Here is a 27290-nt window from a genome sequence, read left to right on the forward strand (position 1 = left end):
GGAATATCTGATGCACGATGATGATGATCATGATGATGACGATGATGATGGTGAGGATGTAGTAAAGCAGCAAACAAAAAGGTTCCATAAAGTCGTCTACCACCTACACAGACCAATGGGGCAGATTTGTGGTGGTGGAGGTTATGATGCAGTCCGTCTAAGGTTGAGTAGCGGCTTTTTTCTGGTTTCGCACAAAACAAACTACTTAACAGTTTTGCGACTCCCTGGAAGGGGGTATCGATTCGGGGCACACCTTTAGTGAACACATTTGGTGGAATTAGATCAGCCAGGGGGCATACAAAAATAATTTAGTGATCTCACAGCGGCCTTCCAATGTGTGCTGGTTTGTTGTTGTATAGAAACGAACATTATTTCAATGAAATATTACAATACGCTTTTTTCACAGCGATACTTTTTTCTTAATTTATCCCCCCATTCATGCGAAACTCATTCAACAGTTCATTCATTCATCGGTAACATCTCGCTTAGAAGCGTATCCCTTAATAGGCGGCCTACAAAGTGGAAAGAATGCGTACGAGCATTAAGCGTCAATCGGCTTCAGTGTGTCAGCACACTGTCACAGCAAACCGAAACCGCAAAGTGGTCAGCACCGGTTGGTCGGTTCGGTGACTAACTGACGGTAAGAGCCCGGTGATCGTCGGTGACAACATCCGCCGGCAAGATCACTCGTCGGCACGGTGGCGTGCGAAAGAAGGAAACGGTCGAAAATGCGCGCGTCCGCAAGAACTGGTTGCCAAATATCCGACCGCGGCTGTGATACATTCCGCCCCGCTAGCGCGTCTCACCTTCTCCTGTGCGGTGTGCTGCGATTAATCCTCGCCCGCAGCTCACCTCGCACGATCGACGACAGGCGAGGACGAGGACGACGATTTTGACTAATTTTCACCGCCAAACTAGATACACGATTTTGGACTTAAAGGCTTTTTGGGAAGAAGGTGTGCAGACGAGCGATCCGCTTTTGCGGCAGAAGTTTGCCGCCCTTTTTTTTTTTTTTGTTCGAGCAAGATCGATCGCCGGTGGTCGTCCGTTTGATGGAGAGCTCCCGGATTTTGTTCTCATTCCCTTTGGCTGTGGTTTGTGTTTTTTTTCTCTTCTTTGTGCATGTGCCAGTGGATGAATGAAGGAAGCGATTGAAAGCCTTCAGCTGTAGTACTCGGTTCAATAGCATCTTCCACGTCGGTTCCTTCGCTTGATCGGTTTGTCACGTACAAATCTTCCGACAAAGGTTCAATGATATATGAATGAATCGATTTGCTGTTTGTGTGACAATGTTATTGACCGAGGTTTAGGGATCGAAAATAGTGTAATGTGTAATAGTTGTATGACTTCCATGCAACAAAAACGTTCTTTTCGTATAAAATGTATCCTCCGTATCTTGTGTCTTGATCGCAACCTGTCCCGCCCGGCCAATAGTTCAAACAAGTCCTCTCTGTCTTATAAACAAACTCATAAAACAGCAAGAAAATATGATCTGATTCCATTTTTATTCCAATGGGTAAATCGATTTTTTAGTATTCTGCCATCTAATATCCTTGAGCATTTCTATTACCCCTAATCATTGGAATCTTTTTTTACAATTAACAACAAAGTAGACTCGTTCCTCCTTCGTGCGCTCATTTATTAGTAGCACCGTGATGATTATGATCCAGCCCCCTCTCGGCCATCCAGTTATGACAGCGGCCATTCCGGCTCTCCCTGTCCATAGCCGACTCGATCCGCCACCAAGCCATCGGGTCTTACTGCCACAATTTGATTGCCGTCCCCTAATTGGAGTCATTAAATTTAATGATTTACGTACGACAGACTTTGTGGCGTGTGTGACTGTTTGCATTAGAAAAAGGTGCCACTTTTATCGGTTACTCCAATTCCATGTCACCATTCCCCGCGTTCGGTAGTTTGCACCCGCTCCGACACGATGCCACTTCTTTGGAGTCATGTACTTAGTGTCCCCAACAACGTTGCAAAGAACGGGTCCGTGCGCGGAAGGTACAGCGAAAGTATTCACTTCAGCCACATTATCGTAAATAAGGCTACCATAGACCGGGTTGCGGGAGGCACTAATTCCATCCCCTCTGGGGCGCAGTATACTCCCGCTAGCCTTCGCTATAGAACAAATCAATTTGCTTACCTTAGATCTTGTTGACACGCAGTCACACACAGACAGGCAATCACGGGTACTATCTGCCGAAGGACAGCTCCACTTTCCTCAAGGCTGGCTAAATTACGTACTTTACTGTGTATTCATTGGCAGACGATTAGCACACGGTAACCCACAATCAATGGCTCTACTCCTTTCAGTGCTAATTTAAGTTGTGTATCTGGGTTTTTTAATTGCTCTCTTGCGATCACTTGTTTTGCTTGCACGAAGGCATTACAATATTGCACTTAATTTCAAACACTTGGTGCGTTGAGATTTTCCAGAATATTTGCCACACAAATAGGGATGCTTAAAGACTATATGCTCCTTTTCTCTTTTTTTGTTAATCTGAATTAAGTTTTACACACATGTTCTAAGACCATCCAGATAGTGATTTTTTTCTTCTATTAATTTCACTTAAACCACAATACCACCCTTAGAAGCAGTTTGTTTAACAATCACTCGCTTCCCGTGAATCTCAAATCGATGGTATGCAAATGTACACGCAGCACGAGATGCAATTGAATTTCACATTCACCCACTCACTGCCACACACACACACCACTCACTAATTACCGAAAACGCAAATCACTAGATTACTACTCGCCTTATCGTGCAGTACAAGATAAATGCTGATAGCGTTTGTTTGTTGTTGTTTTTTTTTTCTTCCTTTCCTTTTGTCGTTACTAAAAATACGCACCACCAACCAGCACCGACAAGCACTTCCGTTCAAAACAAGCGACGAACGCAAACTGGTCGCCATCTGATGAGGAGACCGCCGACTGCTCGATGCTTTACCGGCCACGCCTCACACGCTGCGACGGCACTAAAATGGCGGATGCATAAAAAGAGGGCGTGGTTGTGTTAGGGGGAGAAACTGGAATTTTCCTACCCGTGCTGGAGGAGCATTTTCTTTCACGTTCACGATGAAAAATGAACGCGTTAAAAGGGGCAACCTTAATTAGGAGGGTTTTTAACATTCAAATGGGTGTTAGATTTTGATAACATTTTAATTTTAAAAAAAACTTTTAAGATTTTTGAAATTTTATATCGATAAAAGTCATGTTACCGAGTAATGGGGGCAATTGTCATGAGCTTTTAATTGATAGACTTGTAAAAGAGTCCCATTATAATAGTTTAATATTCAAAACAACTCATGAACTGTTGATTCATCTTACCATACACATACAGCAAAATACATTAATGTGAAGCGCATGGAGCACACTAAATTCCTAACAAACAACCCTCTAGCATTCATTTCAAAACTTTCGTTCTGCGGGCAGGTTTTCGTGTTATCAGAGCACATACGAGCTGTGTCATACGCCTGTGTCTTATCGGCACCACTCTGTTTCCGACTCGTTACCATATCTCACGACCGATACCCCTCCCGGGCGTTGATGGAAGAAAGTCTTTCATGTCTCTATTTCAATCGCTCAAAAATGCTGCCTTGTGATAGTTTTGCATGTAATTTATGCTCCTAATGGAATAGAACAAAGCATATGAGCTGCCCTGTTACTTTGCTGGTCAAATGCTTTCAATTGTTTGTTGGCAACGCTTACATACCAAACAGAAAGCAATGACATTGCGCTGTACTCAACCTGTTAGCTTAAAATGCGTGCACAGCTCTACATCAAACTAATTCCATATCATATCTATCTAGCTAAGCCTTCCATTCATCGTGTCTGTCCGGTAGGTTACCATAGATCTCCAACCCAAACACACAGCGCATGCGGACGCAAGCTGCTAGAACGGGCATGCTAAATCCACGCGTCGCCTAACCAACTACCGGGAGGCGCCATCCAGAAGCGTCCCACAATCAGCCCCTTTTTCTTTAACGTGATCGATCCCAAAAGTCAGATTGCAGACAATAGACACATAAAACTGTCACATAAAATCCCAACCTACGGCGTCTAAGGCGCCTCGGGGCGCAGGGCCTTTCCAAATGCTGCCCGGCCCGGACATTGCGTTGCGTTGCGTGCGTCCATATCCACCTGAGCGACCTCCTGATCGAATGAATTGGTCTGGCTCCTAGGCGATGCACCATGGAATGCGTACGTTGCGTAACCATTCTGGGGTTTCTTTTTTTACAGACACCAACCCAATGCTGGCGACATGCTGCGGTCCCTTCCTGAATGCGTTTTTTTTTTTTCATTTAGTATGCTGTCCCTTTCTTACGCAAAGGTATACTTCCTTATTTTGATGATTTTTTGTTGCCTTGACTGAAGTCTTTGCTGGTAGATATACATGGCTTCTAACGATCCCTCCCGATCCCAAACCAATGGCGATCACGCCACACTGACGCTGAGCCAGCGTGAAATTAGCCCCGGATCTGTGGTGGTAACCCATAATTCTTATACTTAATGGGATGTCCTTTGCAAGTAGGTGATTGCGAAGAGTTGCATTCTATGAATGAACTCAAGAAAAACAAACGTTCTATAGCAAAGCAAACGTTTTCACTTTTCATCTCTAATTATTTTAACTTTAATTTTTGAAACAATCGCCTTAAATGTACCTAAATATAAATTGTTTGTGTATAATTAAACAACACAAGTTTATAGATAGCGATTTTGATAAAGATATAATGTTAGTCACATTCGAACTTATGACGCAACAACTGTGGTCTATGTACGCTTGCCTTTGCTTTTAATGCGTTATCTGGCTGTGACTTTGGGTTATAATCAAAACTAATGACTAATTGTATTCCTATGATGTTATACATTGAACAGTCATTATTCTACTTGCGATGGACTCCATCGGACGTGATGAGACTTGAACAAAAAAGGGAAAGATTGTAAATTCGTGGAACAGCAGTACCTCCTGATATGTCCAGTTTCGTAGTTCAAGTAGTGATAATCTAGGAGCGTAAGAGTTGTATTCAACAATATGAAATAATATATTTATTCCAGTAATGAAAAACACTGGCTGAACGTTGATAAAATAGTCGAACAATTTAAATCTTTTTGCAGTAATGTACGACACTACCACTTTAGCCAATGTGAGTACCTTTATGTCGTCCTTACAGATCAAATCACTCGATTTGAATGCATCTACGATGTAAGACATTTCGACACAAGGTCTCACACATTCTACGAAAACGCTATGAGCTTGAAAACTTCCAGTAATAGATTAAAAACACATATGTTTAGCATAACTTCTTCGATTTTAAAGACAGTTTAAAAAACTAAAGATGTAGCCTGTTAAATAGCAAACCAACCAACAAATTAAGGCCTTCGATGCTCATGTTTTTATACAATCATTAAATTTAAGTATATATTTCACACATTTTTCTACACACGTTTTCTTACCAAACCACTTTTTAAATGGCAAACGGCTTTCATTCACCATTGCAAACACACAGCCAACACACAGCGGGAGCTTCCACGGACATTCGCTCCTATTCGCAACCATCTATTAGCTCTGGGTGTGTGTATGTGGTTGTGTTGCAAGCGCTTCTTATGCGCCCCCTACTTTTACACACCTTAAAGCATTTTAATGTTCGCTTAATGTATCGGTGACTATGTACTCAACGCCACCGCTTGCTGTCGCCACAGTGATGCCACACCACCGCACCGTAGTTGCATGATTTATTAATCCGAAATCCGGCTCAAATCACACACTAATCTAATCCTTCGCGGTAAATACAGTTTTACTCGTTTTGTGATACGAACGTGCAAGGGTCCGCAGCAAAAGGGCAACCACATACACCTTTCCAAAGTAAAGAAACTCCATCCATACAAACAAAAACACACACACACACACACACATACACAACATCACGATCAGCAGCCATCGGATCGACGCTGATCGTACCACTCCTTTCCATTACACCCTTGGCTCAAGCAACCAACGCTCGCTCTAGGTAGCTCTGGCCATTGCATTTAATTCAACGTTTGCTGCACTTTCGCGGCCGGTAGCAGCTTTATTAACAACGCGCACAGTGCTTTTATGGCCAGTGCCAGCCGGTATCGGTGCCAATTAAATTTTGGTTTTATTTACCGATAACTCCATCCAATCGGCCTGCCGCACGCCCAATACGCACAGCCCCCACTTGCACACGCTCCTGCTATTGTATGGGCGTAGATATGCGTACCTCTCCCAAAGGCAGGCCTCCCAAGCTTATGGCGCCAGTTTTATGATGGCCCTCCTACGCGTTTTTTTATCATGACGGTTCACATTTCTTCGATAAGTTGCCATAAAATCGACTTACCGGGATAGAGTTGAACGGGAGAAAGAGTACGTAAGTAAACTACCCCGAAAAATAAGCCCCGATTGTTTGCAAGCAAAGATTCGTTTTGTTTAATTCTCGATTCTTTAACCGTTTGCCGATTCAGGGACTGGCTTACCGGCCCTAACCCAACTTCATGGAAACAATGTGACTACGAGTGCGAAACAATGTGCGGTTTAATTTTATGAACTGATTTGGCTCGCTGGTGGATTCCTTGTTTTGACCACCATACCGAACTCACGATTGTTTCTTCCACCAGGTCACGCCATTGTGTGCTAGAATCGTCCTACAGCAACCAACACTCAAACTACCGCCTCGCACCGCGCATTCCAATGAACGCCTCTCTCTCTCTCTCGCAGCATCATAACCCGAGCAAACCCGCACATCGTCACAGAGGGGAAAGAAAGCCTTTCTATTTTTGAACTTTTACGACCCAACAAAATAGATCGTAAAATAGGCCTCCCTTCGGATGTTCGAACGGGCCACAGCCCACCAAAAAGGAGCAGGGGATGCGTCGTGTGCCTTGTGGGCTTAGCGTTATTATGGGTTTACGTTCGGCCGGTGGGCTAAAAAGAGAACGATTACGCCACGCAACCATTGTGCAGCGGGAGTCTTCTTTTGGCTTTTCTTTTTGGCGGGACACGAGCGGACCTTTGGCGGACAGCGCCGTAGAACGTGAAGACCTCCGTACCCATCACGTACCCCGATCGTCAAAGCCTAATGGCGGTAATAAAATGGGTTCTTATCATGCACGGTGGCATTAAAACGGAAAAGAGGGAAAGTAATGAGATGGAAAACATTTCCCCCGAGGTTGTGTGCGGTTTCTGGGGATGATCTGGGGGTGATTGGTGGTGAGGAAAGCTGAAGAGGTGGAAAAACACAATGGCTGAAGAAAGGTGCGTTTTTTTATGACGGTGACAGTGCTTTCAAGTTTCCCGTTTTCTTCAATTATACCATTACAATGGCCAAGGTAATGAGAGTGGCTTACATCATTTAACCTCATTTTTCTTTGTGATGCTTAAATCATTCTACTGTTCATGTAGTTCGCGTCTCTGTTTCACATTTCTAAAACATTCTTTTTTTATTCGTTTTCATTTTCATGTTCATTTAATGGCTTTAAATGTTTAAATCATACATGTCATGTTTGCTGATTGTTTGTGAATCTTGCTGTCTTTGCAAATGCTTGTTGACCGTTGCATTCTATCAGCAAAGCGTGATTCATTTATCTTTACCTGTAATTATACAATAACTTAACATTATTAGCCATCCACAGAAGGTCAATTAAAATCATTCATCGTGCTGCACGTGCGTTTGCAATTGCACTACGCTTGCCCCTGCTTACCCACCGAATGTCTGATATCTTATCCAACGCTCGCCCGAATGACTCGCTCACACCCATAAGTTCTACACTTATACAACAACTTTATTAAGGTGTCGAATTAAACATTCGAATGTGAAAGCTCAACCTCAAATCCAACCGAATGAATCGTCCACCACTTCAGAATTGAAAATGAAACACATACACACATAGCCACTCAAGCCAACTGGAAAGGGCTGACCAACGCTGGGTGCAATCGTGCTTGATTAACAACGTGGAAAAAAGGACGCTTAGCTCAGAGAGTGTTTGTGTGTGAGTTTTTTTTTTTTCATTTAATATAACTTCTCCGCTCCTGACTGGAAGGGCTGACCAGGGAAACTTCCACCACTACTACCACCACCAGCACGCAATGGCGCTATCAGGTTCTATTAATATTTATGTGTACCTTCGCCAGCGCGAGCTTTATTGCTTTATTTGACCATAAATATTAATTGAAACGTTTAACTGTCCATAAACTGGTACTCGTTGCTTGCTGCGCTTCAGGAACTCATCGTAGCAATAGACCCGTTCGGGTGTATGCGCTGCATACTCGTTAAGGTGGAGAGGATCGTCCGTCCGGATCGATTGAAATTGGACAGCAATAGAAGGTTTGTCTCTTCAAGTCCCATTTACGGCAGGCATAAGTGTGCTGTAAAACGTTTTACGATCAACAAGCGCTGCACTAGAACTCGCCACACAGTTCAGGGTTGGTGCGTTTGGAGCCGTCTTTTCGACTGGTTTTGAGTTATAGAAACAAATAAATAACTTCATTCCAATCTAAATTGATATTGCCCTGATTAGTATCCAAATGTATTATTAGTCGAACGCATTTGATTAAAAATATGATAAAAACTACATAATAATATTGTTAGAATAGTTGTTGATCAAATAAATTCATGGTCTTAATTGATTGTACCTGATTTTGAAAATTACACAACGATATGCATTTTCAAGCATTTTCAAGCATCTTCGGATTAGTATTTATTGAATTTTTATCATTTAAATATTTAAAAAAACGTAACACTTAAAATATGTTACATTTTTAATTGCTTGATTATTTCTCTACAAAATGCCCGCGCGTGTTTAAAAACATCTCAAATCGAAACCACTTGCAACGATTTATGACGTTTTTAGTTTAGCCCGTATGCCTAAAAAATAAATAAACTCCGATAGCTAGGTTCATCTGAAGGAATCTTTACAGCATAGATCATTTTTAAATACCATAAATCTCACCTTGCTGCATCGGTTGATAAGTCAAAGCCGTATTTAAGCCAGTTTATACATCCCCAACATCGCATACCAGCGACGGTGGGTTGCGGGATAAAAATTAGAAGAAAAAATAAACAAAGAACCAAAGCAGCGCTATCCCGAATGTAAAATAATCGACCGCGCCAGAACGACATTCTGGCGCCTCCTGGTAAGCAATCGCATCCTCAGGAAAACCAACTCAAAAAAAACATACTCAACAAAAGCATTCATGCTGGCCATACCGCAGTTGCGAAAAGTGCGTTCGTAGCGCCTCCCGATCCGCTGCGAATCCATTCCAGCGAAACTATCTGCGAAAGTTCTGCGCCGCATCGGGCCGGGCGAGCGATCGGGAACGCCGCGCCACAGCAGTTCTGGTAAAAGCCATTCTATGTTGTAGTCTGAAAGCATGTCGCGACGCATCGATCGTCCCTTCGCCGCGACAGATCCACGCTCCATTTCCCTTGCCCCCCCAGCGAGGTTCACTTCGATCGCAGCCGGCCGGCCAGGCTCCGTGAACGGCACGAGGGAGAAAAATCGCTGCCTCGCACTCGTCGCCTTTCTCATAATTTCCGACGCATCATTTCTGCCCACTCCCTCCCTCCTCTTTCGAACCCACAAACACACACACACACGGCGTCATGGTGGCCGTCATGGCGACCATTATCTGATTAATTTCCCGCATCCTTATATAAACGTAAATCAAGTAAACCTCCCGAAGTACCCGTAGCGCCCCGGTGGAATGTGCCACCACGATTTCCATCCGCTCCGTGTCGCGATGAGACGGCACCATGCTCGCACGAACGGTTCGACCGAACGATCGCACAACGAGCGGCAAATATCGTTTCCCGATTCTTATCCTACAGCCATGGCATCTTGCCTCCATCCAGAACGGATGGAGGGGCGCTTCATACAGATCTTTGCCTGCCCGCGCCTGCCAGCCTATCGAACGGGCAGCCGAATGCGACCCCCAGGGCTAATGCAGACGCGTTGCAGCTTCGCATTAATCGCCAACAGCAAACACGTTACCATTCGTTGCTACCCTGTTGCAAAACGCAGACTCCCTCTTCTCCCGCACACAGTTCGCTGTTGTTGATGCTGATTTTGTTATTCTGTTTTATTGAAAATTCGCTTTCTTACAGCACCCAGCAGGCTGTGCGGCTGCCTGCTTTGAAGTTTGTGGTTTTTGCACGCATTCGCTCGCCCCATCCTCGCAACAGGATGCAATTTTGCGAAAAAGGAGTTAGCATCGCGCGCAGTAGGAGCGGGCAGTTAAGATGCAGTTTCCCCGATGGCGCCAATCGCCACACAATAGACGATTATTGCCCACCTACCACCGAGATTGAACGAATTCAATGCAAATGAAAATTTTCTTTTCAATTTACATTCAACGGTCTTCTGCGCTAGATGAAACGGTGACTCATCCAACCTCAGACGATGCTGCCGGAAAAACTCAGACCTTCGTTCGTTCGTAATCCCAATGCACACAGCCAACCTCCATTCTAATTTGTAAGCCATTTGTTCGTGTGCCTTTGAGCTTTGAGCACTGCCGCGGACCAAATCTTCCCAAATGATCTTATAATGTGCACCGAAAAAGAATCACTTCCCGCCGCACAGCATTAGTTAAATGGAGCGAAGATAAACACCCATAGACCGACCAGACCTGCGCGAGATAAGTAAAGCGACAATTGATCCTGCGCTCTGCGTTCCTTCGATGCAAGATGTGATCTTACATCGTTTCTACTTTTTTCGAGGGTTCGAGGGTGCACCGTTAACTATTTTGAGGAGGAATTTAGAAACCGAATGAGTCACCGGGCACGGACGGCTCCTCGGGTGAATGGAACGCTATGACCGTTTTAAGTACGACTTTGTTTTGTTTTACTTTATTAATAAGAATACTTCCACACACAGTCTTCCCCAAGCTAGCTATCTAACCGTCTGTACAGTGCGTATGAAATGTAGCTAGTGTTTACCTTTCTACTGCTATTTCCTAGGCGCTCGCTTAACTCTAGTTTGTATTTGGCACACGACGACACGGACATGACACTTCTTTCGACTGAAGTAACTCCACCAGAGGTCGATTTTGATTGACCTTGCACAACTAATTTCCCGACCGCTCGGCCACCGCCGTACTGGTAATGACGCTCGTAATCTCTCCATTCGCACCACGGCTGCTATCCATCGACACTGGTACACTGTGGATCGAAGTTGAATAGAAAGGAAGAAGATATTAGCTAAGGTTGTTCACTTTTCCAAAAGACACCCGTATTTGCAGTTCACCCCTGGACGATACCTACGATATTGGTATGTGGCGTGCTAGATTACCCTGAACGGGCGCAAGATGCGGGGACGAGTTACCACCACCACCACCACCACCACCACCACTACCACTGCCACCGCCTCCACCGGGTGCTCCGGGTGAGCTGTCCACGTACCGCGGGTCCTGTCCCGGCGAGCTGTTGTGCAGCTCCATCGGCTGGGATGTCTGCACCAGATGGGACTGAGGCGCATTCATTAGCTTTGGTTCGGTCGCGATCGTGTGATACTGGGACGGTATCATCGAAGGTAGTAGCTTGCCTGCAAAACACGACCCTGTTAGATTGCACTCCAATCCCTGCCGCACGGCAACCTAATCCCTTACCCGTCGTAAGCCCGTTCATCGGTTGAATCTGTTGACTAGATTTTGGTTTGCGCTTGCGCGTCTGGATGCCGTCCTTCTTCATCGTGAGCGGGCGGTTGACGCTGTGCAGTTTGTAGTACAGCCCGCACGCATTGCACACCGGATCGCCCTGATTGTTCCGGCGCCACAGCGTGGTCGTGGTGGTTTGACAGTTGGCACAGGTCACGCCCGAACGGCGGTTCCCTTGGGCGGGTGGTGTTTTCTAAAATCAACAGTAAATCGATCATCATCTACTCGTGGCCGTGCGATCGTAGGCCAGTAGCTGCCGAAAACATCTCAACCACTTACCACAGTTTGTTTGGCTTTCTGCGACCGGTTGGGCGGTCGGTTCGTGCCCGGATTCTGTCTCGTGTACAGCGCGCACGCATTGCACAGCGTGTGACCGACGATGTCCCGCCGCCAGAGCGGTGTGTCGGAGCTGCCACAGTTGACGCATTCACGGTGTTCCGGTGGCGCTGCCAGCTGCGGATCGTACGCATCGTTCAGCGAGCTGATCTGCCAGCTATGCTGCCCGTTCGTCGCGTACTCGCCCACGTTGCCGCCCGCATTGTCCATCACGATCGTGCCGGTAAAGTTCTGTGGATGGGAAGAAGCTGGGTTAGATCGCGCAACGAAATGCTACTGAAGCCTCTCTATTGAGCTACTTACAGTGTTGTAGTCTACGCCCGCTCCATTCCAGTAGCCCGGATAGATCTGTTGCGCACCGGGCGAGCTACTGCTGTGCCCGGTCGCATTTTCGTACATGTTCTGCGTGCCCGGCAGCGACGGCGTGTAGTGTATCTGCTTGGTGATGATCGACGAGGAGGTAAGCGTCGGATCGCCCTTGTACAGGACCGGGTTCGGGCTCGGCGAATGGTAGTAGATCGTCTCTTTCTGGGGCAGAAACGTGGTGTAGTTGCCGGTCGCGTACCCGTCCGACGCGATGTAGTAGTTCTGGGGCGAGGCGAGCGTGTGCACCGGTTCCAGGTTGGTGTAGTGCGTCTTCGCATCGACCGTCCCTTCGGCGACCTGCTGCACCTGCTCACCGCCCGGTCCGGAGCCGGGCTCGTGCGTTTCGTACACCTGTATGGTTTGCTGGTGCGGCTGGGCCTGCACCTGAATCGTCGTGCCGGACTGGGTGGCCACCGCGACACTCGACGGATGCTGGGAAACCTATGGCAGGGACGATGCAGAGGGAAATCATGATTAGCAAGATCTGCGCGGGAAAATGCACTCACGATTGTCGTACCGCTTCTATCGTCTGATGTACCTGTGCCGACTGTGCGTGTACGTGGTGATGGGTTTGATGTCCCGGCACCATCCCATGGCCGTGGTGCGGATGATGGTGATGGTGGGCATGGTGCGGATGGTGCGACACGTGCGGATGTCCCGAGCCGGAGGAATGTAGAGTTGACGAGAGTGGCAGTCCGCCGGGCGGCTGCTGATAGATGTACCGCGAGTGCGGATGGTACTTGACGTCCTCGTACCGGTTCACGTACCGCACCGGTTCCTCGCCGTCGTTCTTGTACTCCACGAAGATGGTTTGCGTCTGCACCGGTATGATGGTAGTTTCTGGCGGGTTGTTGTTATTGTTGTTGGCTGCTGCTGTGGCCGCCGCTAAAGCCGCTTCCTTTTCGATCATCTCCCGCTTGACGACCTGTACGCTTGAGGCTTGAACCGCAGTAGCGGCCGAGCTTACCACCACACCCTGCTGATGCTCCTGGCTGGTGGTATGCGTCGGCTCGTAGCTATACCCGTGCTGCTCCACACCACCCGCCGATTGTACCGATTGGTGATGGTACTCGACCGCATCGTAATCCGATGACTCGTTCGGTGGTTCCTGTCCTTCTGTGATTTCCCTGCAAAAACGCGCACTGACTTAGTAATCGCGTTCTCTAGTGGACAAGCCACCAGTTCAGGATCTGTCCACTCACCTTATCTGGCCCGTGGTCGTGATCATGCGCTGCTTGTGCTGGTTGATGATCACCGCCGTCTGCTGGCCGGGCGAGCTGCGTTCCGTGTGTAGTTCCGAGTTCACAATCATCCCATCCACCGGTACGTCGGTGAGGGTATGCGATGCTTGTGACACGCTTACCGGCTGATGAGCAACTGGCTGATGCACGCTGGACGTCACTTCCGAACTGGGCGTCTGGTCCTCTCCCTTGGGCTCGTTCGTCGCTTCCATCTGCAAAGAAGCGGAGCGGAATGGTTCGAATCGTAAAGCCATGCAAAAACAAAACCAATCCCAACTTCCAGCCGAGGAAGTACCGTCGTGAGTCATGGCTCATCCTCTCAAAACAGCGGTAGGGTGGAGCTGGTGAATGTATTTCAAAAAAAGGGCTCGTCGCTTCCCCCACTATACGTCACTGAATCGATCACCTTCCGGAGTGAGACGTCCGGAACACTGCGGATGAGTCGATGAGCTTGCTTTGGTTCGACGGCCCAGCTTGACGTAAAACGTTGGGGATTCCGTTAAGCAATCACCTGCTCGAGCAAACAACATCGGCTAGATGGGTTTGCCGCGCAGAACATCAAATCGCGAACCACGCACGCACCTAACCAGCCCCGTGCTCATACTATTTCCGCCCAAACAAACCCGTTTCCGGTGTGCTGTATACGCAGCGAAGAACGAGAAAGAGAGAGAGAGAGAGAGAGAAAGAGAGGACGTAGTCCAGGTATTTTGGTTCCGCTGCGTGCAATGAGTGGACGAGGCAACAGCAGACATTGCCGAACAGCAGGAAGAAATCTTCCAGAATAAACACCGAAGCGGTGTTGGTGTTCCAGCCGACCCAAAAAACGATCATGACCCGCAAACAAGCCAACATATTGCATAGCGCAAGAGGAGCGTACTATGTAGAGCGCTTGCATCCGTTCTCAATTAACTGGAGTACCGGTACTTTTGGTGAAACTATTCCTAACCTGCTTCTTACTTTTACACCAATAAAATGAGGGCTTTTGACAAAACAAGCTTAACAGTATAGAAGTCAAGTTGTATACTATTGGACCAATGGAATATAGTTTGAGACCATGCTATCGTTTTATATAATCGATCAATCAGTCAATTATGTAATAACATGAATTATTATAATATATAATTTTAGCCACGGTTCACGGCCACGGCCAAGACGGTATATATTAAGGGGACACCCAATGAATTGTTTTATAAGTTAAAAGTTCAATTGTAAATATCATGTTCCAAAATATTATTTACTAAAGATTTGTTTGTAAAAAACAATCAAATAATTCACCCACGCATAAATAAGTTGTATACCTCAAACTTATCTTCATATAACCAGATTCATTTTGATACGTTCAAACACGTTTTTAACAAACTAAGTCCAAATGCATGTATCGTTCTGTTTCACATTGAGTAGAATGTTGTACTAAGTGTTTCGCCATATAATCCGTAAAATTCTCGTTATTCTATAGATCGTCGTATATTTTTGTATCAAGTAATTTAATTTCTTTTCTAAATTACTAATTTGCCATTTTGCCACTGTATAATCGCCACCTCTGTCCATGAAAGTGCTTGTTTGTTTTACTCATTTCCTCATACAGTGCCAGCGGCAACGCAAACTGTCCTGCAAGCTTCATTTCATGCCCTACCCGTACAAGCGTCAAATCTGATCATCTTGGGACGCAATTAAAAAACACTGTGCCTTCAAAAAATAAAGCCACCATAATTAATTCATCATTCAATATGCGTGCGTGTCACGTGCGCAACCGCTAATGAATCTATCTCTATTACCCCAGAAACCGAACCCTCTGGCAAAGCATTCGGGCGGTGGGCACGGGAATAGAGGGCACCTCCGGAGCCTCTTGCCCCGAAAGGAGATTGTTGCAATGCGATAAGAAGGTAAACACCAAAGGTTACTTTCCATCAGCGTCCACACACACACACACACACACACACACACACACACACATATGGTGCCGAAAAGGACCCCCTGCCCTGCTCGAAATGGGCACACCGGAACACACGCAGAGAGAGAGAGAGAGAGAAATGAAATGTACCCTGTACCATTTTTCCTATTTCAACCACGGACAAACGAACGCGTATGGGCGTAAACGGGGAAGCGTCAAGAACCCGCGGGCCATTTGGGACCTTTCGTTTGCCGCCATGGCCAAGAAGCGAACAGAAACGTTAGATAAATTGAATTGAGAAATAGCTCAAAATGGAACCAATAAAGCAGCAATCAACGGCGCGCTACGGTCATATCGCATGTGCTTTCTTGGGTTTCCTCTCGGTTTCCTCTATTCGTTCGTAAATGCCAGCAGCGTTGCGAGGGGAATTAATTTGTATCAAACCCGTGTCAAAGCGAGATCAACATTCTAACGCTTTTCAATTGCACTTAATTACAGGGCTGCTCGTTCCTACCGAACAATTACCCGTTTATATAAAGAGCTGAAAGGGCAAATACAAGCTGTCCTCTTTCTCCTGCTTCCAATCCGTACAGATCCGCCCGGTACAGAAACCAGGCGAAACAAACAAACAAAACAAAAAAATGGGAAGTGAATCCCCAGTGCTGGAATGTTGGCTTTTGACACCTGATTAGTGTTTCGCTCCCGCGATTAGCACTCGCATACAAAACGTATTACGGACGGTCACACTAAAGTGTCGGTGTCCATCTAACGTCCAACTATCGATACCGGGTGTGCGTGTGTGTGTTCGTGAGTATGTGATAAAGCTCATATCTTATCCGATCCACGACCTATGCCGTCCACGGCCGATAACCCCGACCGGCTCGGGGTGTTCCCGTACCAGCGGGACCGAAGTGGATGATTTGCCTCACCGTGATAAAAGCAGCGCGCGCCAAGTGTCTGCTCTCCAGATCCGTCGGCCTGCCTACCTACCTAGAAAACGAGCGGCCAATCCCTAATAACACGCACTGTGTGTGTAAGTTCTACAACCTACCGCCTGTTTCGTTTTTTTTCCTCACCCGATATCTCAGCTCTATCCCTAAGCTAGCCTTGCTGTGCGTTGCGAAACGGTCGTAGCAAATCGTCCTACGAAAAACTCCCTCAACGAACAAACTAACCCCTTTAATGGTGGCCTTGCGGCCATCCCTAAGCTAGGTGGGTTAGCTTTAGAGCCTTACGAATTCCTTGCGAACATATGGCTGTGATGATGTGCTACGTATCAATTCCACGAAACAAGCGGGCTTACGCGTTCCTGCAACTCATTCCACCCGGGCAAACGAACCAAGCAACTGTGCCGAGCCCGATTCGCTCGTTCGATGCGCGGGAGCTCATAAATGTCAGTAGCGTTCGTAAAATTTCCGTCTTATCTGGCCGTCTGCACGCAGTAAAAGGAAGGTACAAAATAGCACAGACACGGAAACAGCAAGCGAATAAAAAAAAATCAACCACGGGCAAAGCTACAAAAAAGATTCCTTCGATAAACACATACACACAGCCACATATGAGCCGCTCCACCCTGGGTTGGAGGTGGACACTGGGAGTCTCCATTTTGGGGTGGTAATTAAATACGCTTCGCGCGGCCACCTCACATCTGCCCTCCCCCTTGAGCAACTTTACTGCTTCGTGCTTGCCGGAAAATTTACTTGCCACATTTACGCCATGACGGTACGGTTCGGATTTTGACCGACCGAGAATACCGCTGCTGCTATCACAGTCGCGCTAATTAAATGGTTTCTAAGGAAAGTAATTTGCCCGCAAGAAATGATCGCCTCTAAGCTTCCTCGAAACCTTAATGAGAAAGCGTTTGCCCAACCTTAAAGCCGCTCCATATTTCCAGGTGGCGGTGATTTACACCACGGTTCATTGATCAAGGGAGTTCGTTTGCGTCCCCACGCTATCCCCACTCATTGCACCGACACCTATCAAACGGCCGATTGCTACTTTCCTTTGGCGCCAGTGTATACATATGGCGGCCCTTGTGTGTATCGCCCGTTGCACACTACAGAGGAAGGTAGAAATAGTCCGTCGTCTCTCTCTTCGTCCACGATGACTCAACGCGCAAGGAATGCGTTCTCCGGCGAGAGAACGCCCGTGATGGTCCAGCAGCAGCCGCAGCAGCAGCCTACTTACTGCCCGTCGGCTATTTAGGAACCGAAAAAACTAGACCATCCATCAAGCCACCACCCCGGGTGCCCGGGCGCATCTTCGGACGCAGTGGTAATGCGCCTGCGCTCAGCCGTCCGAGGCGTCGTCAACAATGCAACCCGGGTGAGGGGACACCGGGACAGGTCGACACTCTAACTTTTACATTCCCTTTTGCGATGACCGATCGCACATGCAAGTAAGATATCACTATCAGAAAGCTATAAATATGGTGGCGGGGTAACAACAGATCCGAAGCAGAGGAAACCCAACGAAACGTGTCGCGGTGGGCTGTATTCGAACGCGATCAACGCTCGGAGCAAGATCGCTTCCGATCGTCATCATCATCATCATCACCATCATTGGCGCCCGCGCATAGGACGCACACAGTGTCACAGGCACGGTGCCCGTTAAGCAGTAAAATCTTACCCCGGTCCGACGGTTCTTCGGCCCTTGTCACCGAGCTGAGCGATCCCAATTTAAGCGATCCTTCGCGATCGAGGGGAAAGCTCAAGGGGAAATGCATGTTATCTAACCAATTTTACATAGGTTTTTATGCCGTGACGTGACGCGCTGGCCAGCGCGTTTGAGGTCGGTGCGTGTAATTCTGAGGCATCGGGCTCGCTCAATCTTGATGCCAACGGTTTGGACCACAGTCTGCTACACAGGCGCCGAAATTAAAGGTGCCCGCAGACATTGCAGACAGATGTGACAAACCGTGTTACGCCTCGTTCGGATTGGTGCAGGTGCAGCAATGGAAAAGGGAAGAGTTTTTTTGTTACACAAATATCATCATTTAGGGGAAGAAAAAGCGTACAAACTTTCGTTAGTATCTAATCGGTTTGCATCTGTACAATTATTGGACAAAACATGTAAAGCGCTCGTATTAAGTGATAGATTAGGTGGAGGTTTTCAATTATTTCGAGATAATGTAGCGCAGTTAACTGTTTAGAGAGTGTCCCATTGATTTTAACTAGCTTTTCTTTAATTTGCTTTTATGATAGTTTGCTACACTGATGCTTTTTAATGATAATTATCATCTTTCATTAGTTTGGAAACAAATCCCAATAGTTCAATCGTTAAATCCCGGTTTTAATTTAAAACATAAAACATGGCAATATTAAAAATAGCATAAGAAATATGTGTCATTAACCACAGAATGTACGACAATAAAAAGATGAATATGGATACAGTATTTAATGTTCACGCTCATCAAAAGTTATTGTCTTTCTTTTTTCTTATAAGTAATTTATCTTTTTTATGTTTACTCCACAGAGCATTCTGAATAGAAAGAATAATAACTGAAAACAGGAAACAACCACTACTATTCACAACCAATATAATTTTAACAATAGGATGGAATAATGTTTTTCCATTGATTGTAACAGTATAATTAGGATGCTCGTTTCGTTACAAACAGCAAACAGCATCCGAAAGCACTCAACAGTAGCGCTTCATTGGAAAGTGTTGTAAAATTTCTAACTCTAATTACACCAGTAAACACACAAGCAATATCTTTTGCTCCAAATTTCTATAACGGACTGCAGGTATGCTGACTTATACCCCATTCATGTCCTTCCAATAAAGCCAACGGTACCGATATGCGCCATATGACATTCAGAAGGTTTACACAAAAAAAATCTAAGAAATCTCGACCTTGACCATCATTACGTCGTAAAGATCCGGGATGCGTAAAACAGGAACATACAGCAAAAAACGCACACACAAAAACAGTCAACAGCCGTTCTTTGTTTCACCTTCTTACCAGTCCCTTCACCCCCCGCCAACCTAAGGCACTTGTCCGTGAGGCGCCACAAGTTATGATTATTACGCCTTCCCGTACACTGCATCGAGACACTTTATTGAGCGGTCCCATTGGCATTGATTCCTGGCCTGGGTCGGTCTACCACCTAGTGTGAGGCGGAAAAAGGCACAATCTGCCCGTTACGCTAGGAACGTTACCTCATATAATGCTTACAGGCACATGCTTTTACCAGCAAGAAAAAAGGCAACCATTCATACTTTTTGGCGTTTCGGGTTTTTTTTTGTGATTTATGCGTTTTTCCAAAGTGCAAACCATCATGACGTAACCTAGGCATAGGGTAAGGCCCACTTTTCTTCCCTTATCCTTCACCATCAAAGGCATTGCTCCTCGAATGGCATCTGCGAAGATGCAAACGCTGCTTAAAACACTGCCCAACGTTTGCTAATGTTTCGCACAACCAAAACAAACCGCCACACCGGCGCTGGCTGCATGCGTACGTGCGTGGGCTGGCCATTTTTTTATCATATTAGCCCAACAACACAACCAACACGCCTATGTTCCGAGATTACTCGTCCGGAGCCGATAGGGGGCCTACCAGATAGGGCTAACCCGCGGGACCACACGATAACCATCTTGGAAGCTCCTACAAACATACAAACACACACACACACACAATCACATGGAGTCACTCCCACATGCTTGGGACCTTCCGCCAGCACCATGCGGACTACCATCGCCATCCAATCGGGTCCGGGAACAACCGGGAGTATGGAATCTTCCGATAAAAAACGGGCCCATTTTATCTCCATTTGGTGATACTACTGGAGAAGCTGCTGATACTGGTCCGGTTGGTTGGCACGCTTGCCCGGCCTATCGGTGTGTGGCAGTGAAACCCACAAGCAAGCGTCCCACTGATTAGAATCCTGCTGTAGCGGCGTCCTCCGATTAGGATGTGTCTTGTGAAACCCCCGGGCAAGCCGGCCGGCAAATCAGCTTGCCAGAGTGCCAGAGTGCCCTTTTTGAGAAAGCTGAAGAGGAAGTGCGTACCTTCGTAGCAGCATCATCGGCCGGTTCGTTTAGCGGTGGTGCCGAAGGTGCAGCGGGATCGACCATCGCCACCGGGCCACCGGAAACCATCGCGCCGCCGACCGTAGTCGTAGACGCGGACACACTAGTGACGGCCGTGCTCGGTACCGGACCGGACTGGGGACAACTCACCGCCACTCCGACACACTTTGAATCGGATGAAACGGCCATCTAGCACGCCGGTTCTGGTGATTGGCCACGTGACGCGATATGCGGTATGTGCCAGATAGTCTGCTTTGTCGGCGGTAGTTTTTTGGTTGATTTTGCGCGAAATCACTTCACCAGCGTATCACTCACTCGCAGCCGTGTCTACCGTAGCGCACAATAACTTTCTAATGGTTAATGGTACCCTATTTGCAAACATCCATCGACAAACTGTGCGAACGATGGTTTAAAGATGCGTTTAATGTGTGTGTGCGCGCGCGCGCTTCCTCACTAATCGATGCCCGAAACGCGCCACCGATATACCACCGATCACACCAGCAGGAGCATCTCACTGCGACTAAGGACGCCGCACCGCACGACATGTGGGGACGACTACCGCACCGCCACAAATTATGTACATATTGGAACGAATTTGATGGGTAACAGTGTGGAGAGCACGAACAACAGCAATAGCAACAGCAGCAACAGCAAAGCGGCCCCTATTTTTTCCTTCTATATATATTATCGACACCTCATCGACAGACCGATCGGGCCGATTTTGGCGGGAGTGCTGAGGGCTGTGATACGACGGTGCCCCGCGCGCCAGTGTGTTGTGGTGTGGAACCCCAGTACCTTCGGGATGTCGGGTGGTTTTGCCGATCGGAAGGGGTGCAGGAGGCCTCCTGCTCCTTATCTTATCACTCACTCACCGGGGACTGAAGTAACAGTAAAATCTCACACCTTCCCGCAGCGCGCACTCGCGACGATTGCACATAAAACGCACACAGCGATACCCGACTTACGCATCGAAGGCAACACAAGCTTACGCACGGTAAACAGCGCGACGACGACCGTTTCTACATCCCACCGATCCATCAATCAAACCCGCTGAGCGCTGTTCGAAGCTCCTCCCGGTACATAGACCACACATGCACTCCTTTCGGTGCCACGATGCTATTATCGTACGCGATCGATCGACACACTTCCGAGGTCGGTCGATCGAGTCCGGTGCGCTCCTCCGAAGCTTTTCCCGCCCAAAAGCACACTGAACGCCAGCCCGCCAGAACCGCGACCGTACTTACCGCCCGCAAATCGTGCTCTCAAACCAGGTCTCCAGGATGACCGTCCCTAGGCAGCCGCCTCACCGGTGTGCCCAAACTCCGCGTACGTACATGGTGCCCGCGTTTGCTAAGGGACGACAGAGAGAGCGAGGGAGAGAGAGAGTGAGTTTGTGAGACAGAGGTGAAGATGTTCCGGAGCGGAAAAAAACGCTGCCACACAACATACAAATAATATTGTACAGAAGAAGAAAAAAACATGAAACAACACATACACCCCCACAGCTTTGAGGTAAAATCAACACGCGGCCGACCGTACGGTTCCGTCCATCCGGGCCGGCCCCGCAGGAAAGGAAGTGAGCCCCGCCACACCCTTCGCGCTGCCGGCGAGTGTTGCCATCGTCATTGCTCGCTCTGAGCGGTGCTGTGCTGTTTGTCCAGAGGGTGCAGATTTCCCCGCTGAGGTTCCTTGCCCCGTCCCCCGTGTCCCATCATCACACCCGTTTGCGGCGTTTATGTGTGTGTGTGTTGTTTGGGCTGCAATAAACTCCAAAGGCACCCCTCGGACGCACGTAAAGAGCTTTTGCCCTCCGTGATGCCATCCGTCCGGTCCGGTTGCCGGTTGTGTTTGTCTACGAGGTTTTCGGTCGTCGTTTTGCTACGATTTTGTTTGTAAGAGCGTTTCCAGCACCATCATCACTCGCTGCGAGCAGTTGCGAGACAAACAAAACCACTAACAAGCGACCCGCACCCACGTGATCGTGCTCGGGACGCCTCTAGAGCCGATGCGGTCGTCTTCCCGGTGTCGTATTGGGGAAGGAACAAAAACAGACTGACAAATTGAGAATAAAATCTGCCAAAAATTGCATTCCCTACCACCTGAACGTCGCTTGACCATCCTCCAACATGCTTTTGTTTGTTGCTTTACCTTGTCTTGGTCGGCTGGGCTCGTGGCCCGTGCTGAGCTGAGACAAATTTGTTATTTGCACGTACAAATCGCCCGCATCGGTCGTCGATATCCGCTTGCACATTGGCCCGGGTAGGACCCGGGGCCGAGCAAACAGAGATGTTAGCGCACGAGCCCCGGCCAGCACACACGCATCGCACGACAACGCTCACGCTATCTCCGATCAGCGATTGCGATCGGATAAGCTAATCGAAAACAATCACGTCTAGCTCGGGCTCCAGATTAGCTGGCAGTGCATCTGGCGGAGCGCTGTGGCGCGGGAGCAGTTTGGTGCGTTTGGTACAGCAGCTGCAACCTGCCACTGTCAACCACGAGGGGACGTCACGATTTGGGTCTCGTTGGGCTGCACAAAAAAATGGTAAGGAGAGGAGCAGGGCTCCCCAAGGAAGGCAGGGTTTTACCCCGAAATCTGAGCCGGTGCTGCTAGCTCCACGAATTGGTATCGATTTTCGGTAGGCTAGTAACGTGCTCTTATCTTATCTAGCGTGTTAGCAGCGGGGGATGTTGGGATTGGGCCGCGGAGCGACTCCTAAACGCACCAAGAGCTAGCGGGAACGTGATGTGAAAACAACCGCCACCCTTACTCATGCGCCCCGTGTGCCATAAACATCACGGTATGAAATTATAGCGAATAAAGAAACATACATCATAACACAGCGCAGGAAGGATTATCATACGGTAAGGCACGAACCCCTTTTCTGGATGTGTGGCAGGCTCGAATTCATCGAGGCAAAGCTACCACTAATTACGTTGCCTAACCGCGATCGATAAGCCTCGCTTGCTCGTTTAATCCGCCCATATATGCCCGAACGGTTTGCCGGACCGGTCGAGCGTGGTATTAATATCGTTCGCGAAGGTTTGGCCCCGGTAGAAATGGCACACCAGACGCAGGTACAATGTTGGTGCTTCGGCCCATTGTATTGCTCCCAAAACAAGCGTATCATACAATTGCACCTATTGAAATGCGCCCACGGGTGACAGTTATGGTTATTGATTGATCGTGGAGATGAACAGCAGCAGCAGAGAAAAAGGGGGAAAAATAAGAAATTCTGCCTCCGATCAATCTTTTGTGCCAGTCATTTTCTTTCCTTTTTTTTGTTTTGTTTGTTTTGATAGAACCTTATTAACGTGGGACTTATAATGAAATCTCCCCACAAGCCCATTCTACGCTCAGTTTTGCTGTCGTGCAAGCCAAACGCTCATAACCTGCTGAGCAATAGCGCACGTTCCCGGCTGTTTTGAACGCTCGAGCACGAAATTGCACCCAAACCGTGTGCGGTCGGAGCAAAAGGGAAAAGAGGGGCGGGCCTGGTCGGATCTGGGAACCTGGGACAGGAGATTAAATTCTCTCGCCGCGCGATTCCTTCACCTGCAGAAACTGCGCAACTTGTTTGCTGTAATTGTGAGCCGCGCGCTGGTGCTGGCGAGGTGTTTTGCCACAATTGCTTCATTTAAGGGTGGCCCCTGGGAGGGTCTTATCTTTGCATTGCAACATACACCACAGACACACACACGCATAAACCCCTCGCGCCAAACGCTCATTAGATAGGGTAAACACACACGCGCACACTCTCACACCCTTACACACAAGATAATGACCGGGGTGTCCCGGAGCCCTCCGATGTAAAGCGTGATAACGAACCGAAATGGGGATGGGGGGAGTCAGGGGTACATTACCTGTAAACGTACCTTTTTTTTCGTTGGTGTTTCTCCTCACCAACACCCAACTGGAGCTATGGGCATGTAGTAAAGAGTTATCGATGGGATTTCATCGTGGTGCCCGAAGCAAAGCGTTCCTGCGGCCATGACTCGACACAAGCTACTCCATTTTGTGTGTGCACATCGCCTTGATTGGAAGCACCCGGTTGATAAGGGAAGGGTAGCCGTGCCGGGCCAGGGAACGTAAGAAGTGGAGCTATCAATCGAACACCTTCCTCGGTACAGGGAGCGGCCCACCTGATAAAACACTCCGCTGCTCGGAACAGGTCGTTTGGAGTCGCAGGCATCCACCGGTACACCGGGGCAGTCGTTCTGCGGCGTAAGGCATACTCCACGTCAGCATTGCGACAGCAGCGCGCCTCAGATCTCGTCACATGATCGCACAACAATTGCCAGCGAGCGAACAGACACCTCGACAATCCTGTACTTACACTTACACGACGTAGCTCGCGCTGTTAAGCGACGGAGACGGGACGCGGGCTTCGTAGAACTGAGTTATATGACATGGCCATAAATTTCGATTCACATCGCAGAATAAAACGCCGCCCCGGTAACGGCTCTCTATCGCTCGAGCGACATCTAGACAGCAGCCGCACACAAAGCAACTCATCATTGCACCACGGACACATTCCAACCTAGCCGTAGTTAGCTAATGCCAAACGTTGTAAAACACTGCCTAACATCACAATTGATCACATCAACAACAGCCACATCACTACCACCAAAAAGGGACACACTCATCCTACCCGTCGATTGCCACAGACATGAGAGGTGCATGACTTCCATCCGACCCACTGGCCCACCCGCACTTGTACGCACTTTCCAAACACTGTGCGCCGCGCCCGAAGCGACCGACCTGCGGCAATGCTGTCCACCGGAGTGTGATGCCTCAAATATTGTGATAATATAATATAATATAAAATTTAGCACTCGCTGGCAGCAGAGGGTTCGGGTTTTCGAAAAAGTTATATCTCAGCGCAGATAGTGAAGTGTTGGCGTTGATAAGTTAACATATCAACTTGTTGTACCTTGATTTGCGCCGGTTACGCTTTGCCCGTCCGCACGGTGCGTACCCTCCAGCGGAGGGCCAAACCGATGCACGTACTTCTGCCTCGACCGGAACCGGATGTGCAACGGGGATACACACTACCTCACACCTCCAAGAGTTGTGCGCCATCCACTCCGATCAGGACGATGGACAGAGAGAGTGAGGGTGAAATTTGAACACTTTTTTGCTTAGTAGATGCACGGCCGCTCGGGTTCCGGCTGCTCGAACGCAATGAACGCCAAACGGCGTTCGAAAGCGATACCTTCCTCTCCCAGGCAACGGACAGTTATCTCCTATCATACTAACCTTATAATTTCTTACATGCAAAAGGATGATAACTCCCTATCTCTGACAACAGTTTTATCAACCTATATCTGGGTGGGCGAAGTGGCCAGATAGGCGCAGAATAACTACTCTCTATGCTACTTGAAAATGCGGGTTTTCCGCCCCACGGACCGGATCGGTACCGGTAGTGCATCGGGCACGGTGACCGGATGCGCACCGCAGGATGCGGAAGTTTGCGCAAAGTGTTGGCGTTGGAACGGGGCGTTTGTTTTTGGTATACAGGAGCTAAAGACGGCATTACCATGTTAGAAACCATTGGTTGCCTTCGGCGCAGCAGCTGAAGCCTTGGTGTAGTTCTCTGTGACTGATTGTTTTAGTCATATGCCATAAGAGATTTCAACGAATGCACATGTGTTGTTGTTCGGTCGCACGCTTAACGACCATTCATCGGCTAGCGGAATTAGAAGACTTAATAACACGCCGTTCATGGGTTCAAGTCTAGAATCTCCCGTAGCAAAGACTGGCTATCCGACTGTGTGGTACTGAATACGTCTCGAAAGCCTGTATAAGCTGGCATGTATGCGCAGGACGTTAGGCCTTATAGAAGAAAAATGAAGAGCAAAGAGTCGATTTACTTGATTTTTGGTTTTCACAAATAAATCCTGCAGTAAACTACTATTCTATAACAGATTTAAATATAATCTTTCACCCTTTAATTCATGGAAGTAGCAAAGAGAGGCGGATGTCGTAAAATATCATAACTTATGCTAACAGCACATAAACAGCACATGTCACAATAACTCTTGAAAAATCATCTTTAAATAATTAACGCAATGAAGGGAATTTCCGCCCGTATTAATACTCCCAAGCGCGCATTAGCAAATTTAGAGTATCAGGAGCTCTTGACAGATACAATAATAGAGACCCCCTTCAGGTGTTGAGCAAGTTACTCACATATACTGCATTTACATTCCTCGTATTCCCCACACTAGCGATCGCATAGTCCACTTATCGTTAAAGTCACTACTACAAAAAAGTAATACCTACACTCAATTCAACTAGTAACGGAAGGTGAAGTTTAGTAACCGCTAGCTGTCTACGAAGATTTCTAAATTAATTAAATCTCATGACGGGCACATTGGTACAGATTTGGACAGTTGTTTTCCTACAACAATAAAACATTTTAAAGGTATGATCAGACAAACAGATTGTTCAAAGTACACCAAGCGAAATCAAACTCAATTAAAGAACAACTTTTAAACAATCGATCTACAATCGATCATCTTATAAAAAGCAGAAATTGCATCTATAGCACCATAAACGAAATCAACTAATGATTATTATTCTGAACAAACGAATCTTTTAAACACCGCCGAATGACTCATTTCGAAACTCATCACTAGTGCCATATAATTCAGTTCGTGAGAAAGATGCCGAACAATCTATCATCTTCACTACCTACAGACACATTTGCTAACCATTAATTGACATATAAGATTTCAAAGGATAAA

The 27290-nt window shown here is 47.5% G+C and overlaps 2 protein-coding genes across 14 annotated transcripts in view; both read right to left on the bottom strand.

Moving 5' to 3' along the window:
* Positions 1 to 2893, bottom strand: part of LOC120896519 (GATA-binding factor A) — a 34802-nt gene extending 31909 nt beyond the window's left edge. For all 4 annotated transcript variants that reach the window (XM_040300701.1, XM_040300700.1, XM_040300699.1 and 1 more), the window contains exon 1: positions 2150 to 2893. The gene's annotated coding sequence lies outside the window, so the exon portion shown is untranslated. The remainder of the gene's footprint in view (positions 1 to 2149) is intronic.
* Positions 2894 to 10842: 7949 nt separating this feature from the next.
* LOC120895028 (transcription factor GATA-3-like) lies at positions 10843 to 25782 on the bottom strand. 10 transcript variants are annotated; one of them, XM_040298008.1, is made up of 9 exons: positions 25475 to 25782; positions 21785 to 21890; positions 13579 to 13829; positions 12894 to 13503; positions 12314 to 12817; positions 11954 to 12241; positions 11627 to 11867; positions 11283 to 11562; positions 10843 to 11180 (listed from the first exon to the last, which is right to left on the bottom strand). In XM_040298008.1, exons 3-9 carry the CDS (start codon positions 13827 to 13829, stop codon positions 11087 to 11089), a joined length of 2268 nt encoding a protein of 755 aa, XP_040153942.1. In that variant the 5' UTR covers positions 21785 to 21890; positions 25475 to 25782; the 3' UTR covers positions 10843 to 11086. The 10 variants fall into 10 exon arrangements, with proteins under 10 accessions (XP_040153942.1, XP_040153943.1, XP_040153944.1 ...); XM_040298009.1 differs by lacking the exon at positions 25475 to 25782 and adding an exon at positions 24417 to 25453; XM_040298010.1 differs by lacking the exon at positions 21785 to 21890.
* Between the last annotated feature and the right edge of the window lie 1508 nt (positions 25783 to 27290).

This window comes from Anopheles arabiensis, chromosome 2, assembly GCF_016920715.1.
Source record: "Anopheles arabiensis isolate DONGOLA chromosome 2, AaraD3, whole genome shotgun sequence".
Lineage (NCBI taxonomy): Eukaryota > Metazoa > Arthropoda > Insecta > Diptera > Culicidae > Anopheles > Anopheles arabiensis.

What these genes read in the sequence shown, in the direction of transcription:
- LOC120895028 (XM_040298002.1), bottom strand. Translation starts at nt 20,729, where the DNA reads ATGGCCGTTTCATCCGATTCAAAGTGTGTCGGAGTGGCGGTGAGTTGT. An exon ending in CCGATGATGCTGCTACGAAG is followed by an intron (nt 13,830 to 20,519) that starts GTACGCACTTCC and finishes GCTTCTTTGCAG; the next exon opens with ATGGAAGCGACGAACGAGCC. An exon ending in AGAAAGCCAAACAAACTGTG is followed by an intron (nt 11,868 to 11,953) that starts GTAAGTGGTTGA and finishes TGTTGATTTTAG; the next exon opens with AAAACACCACCCGCCCAAGG.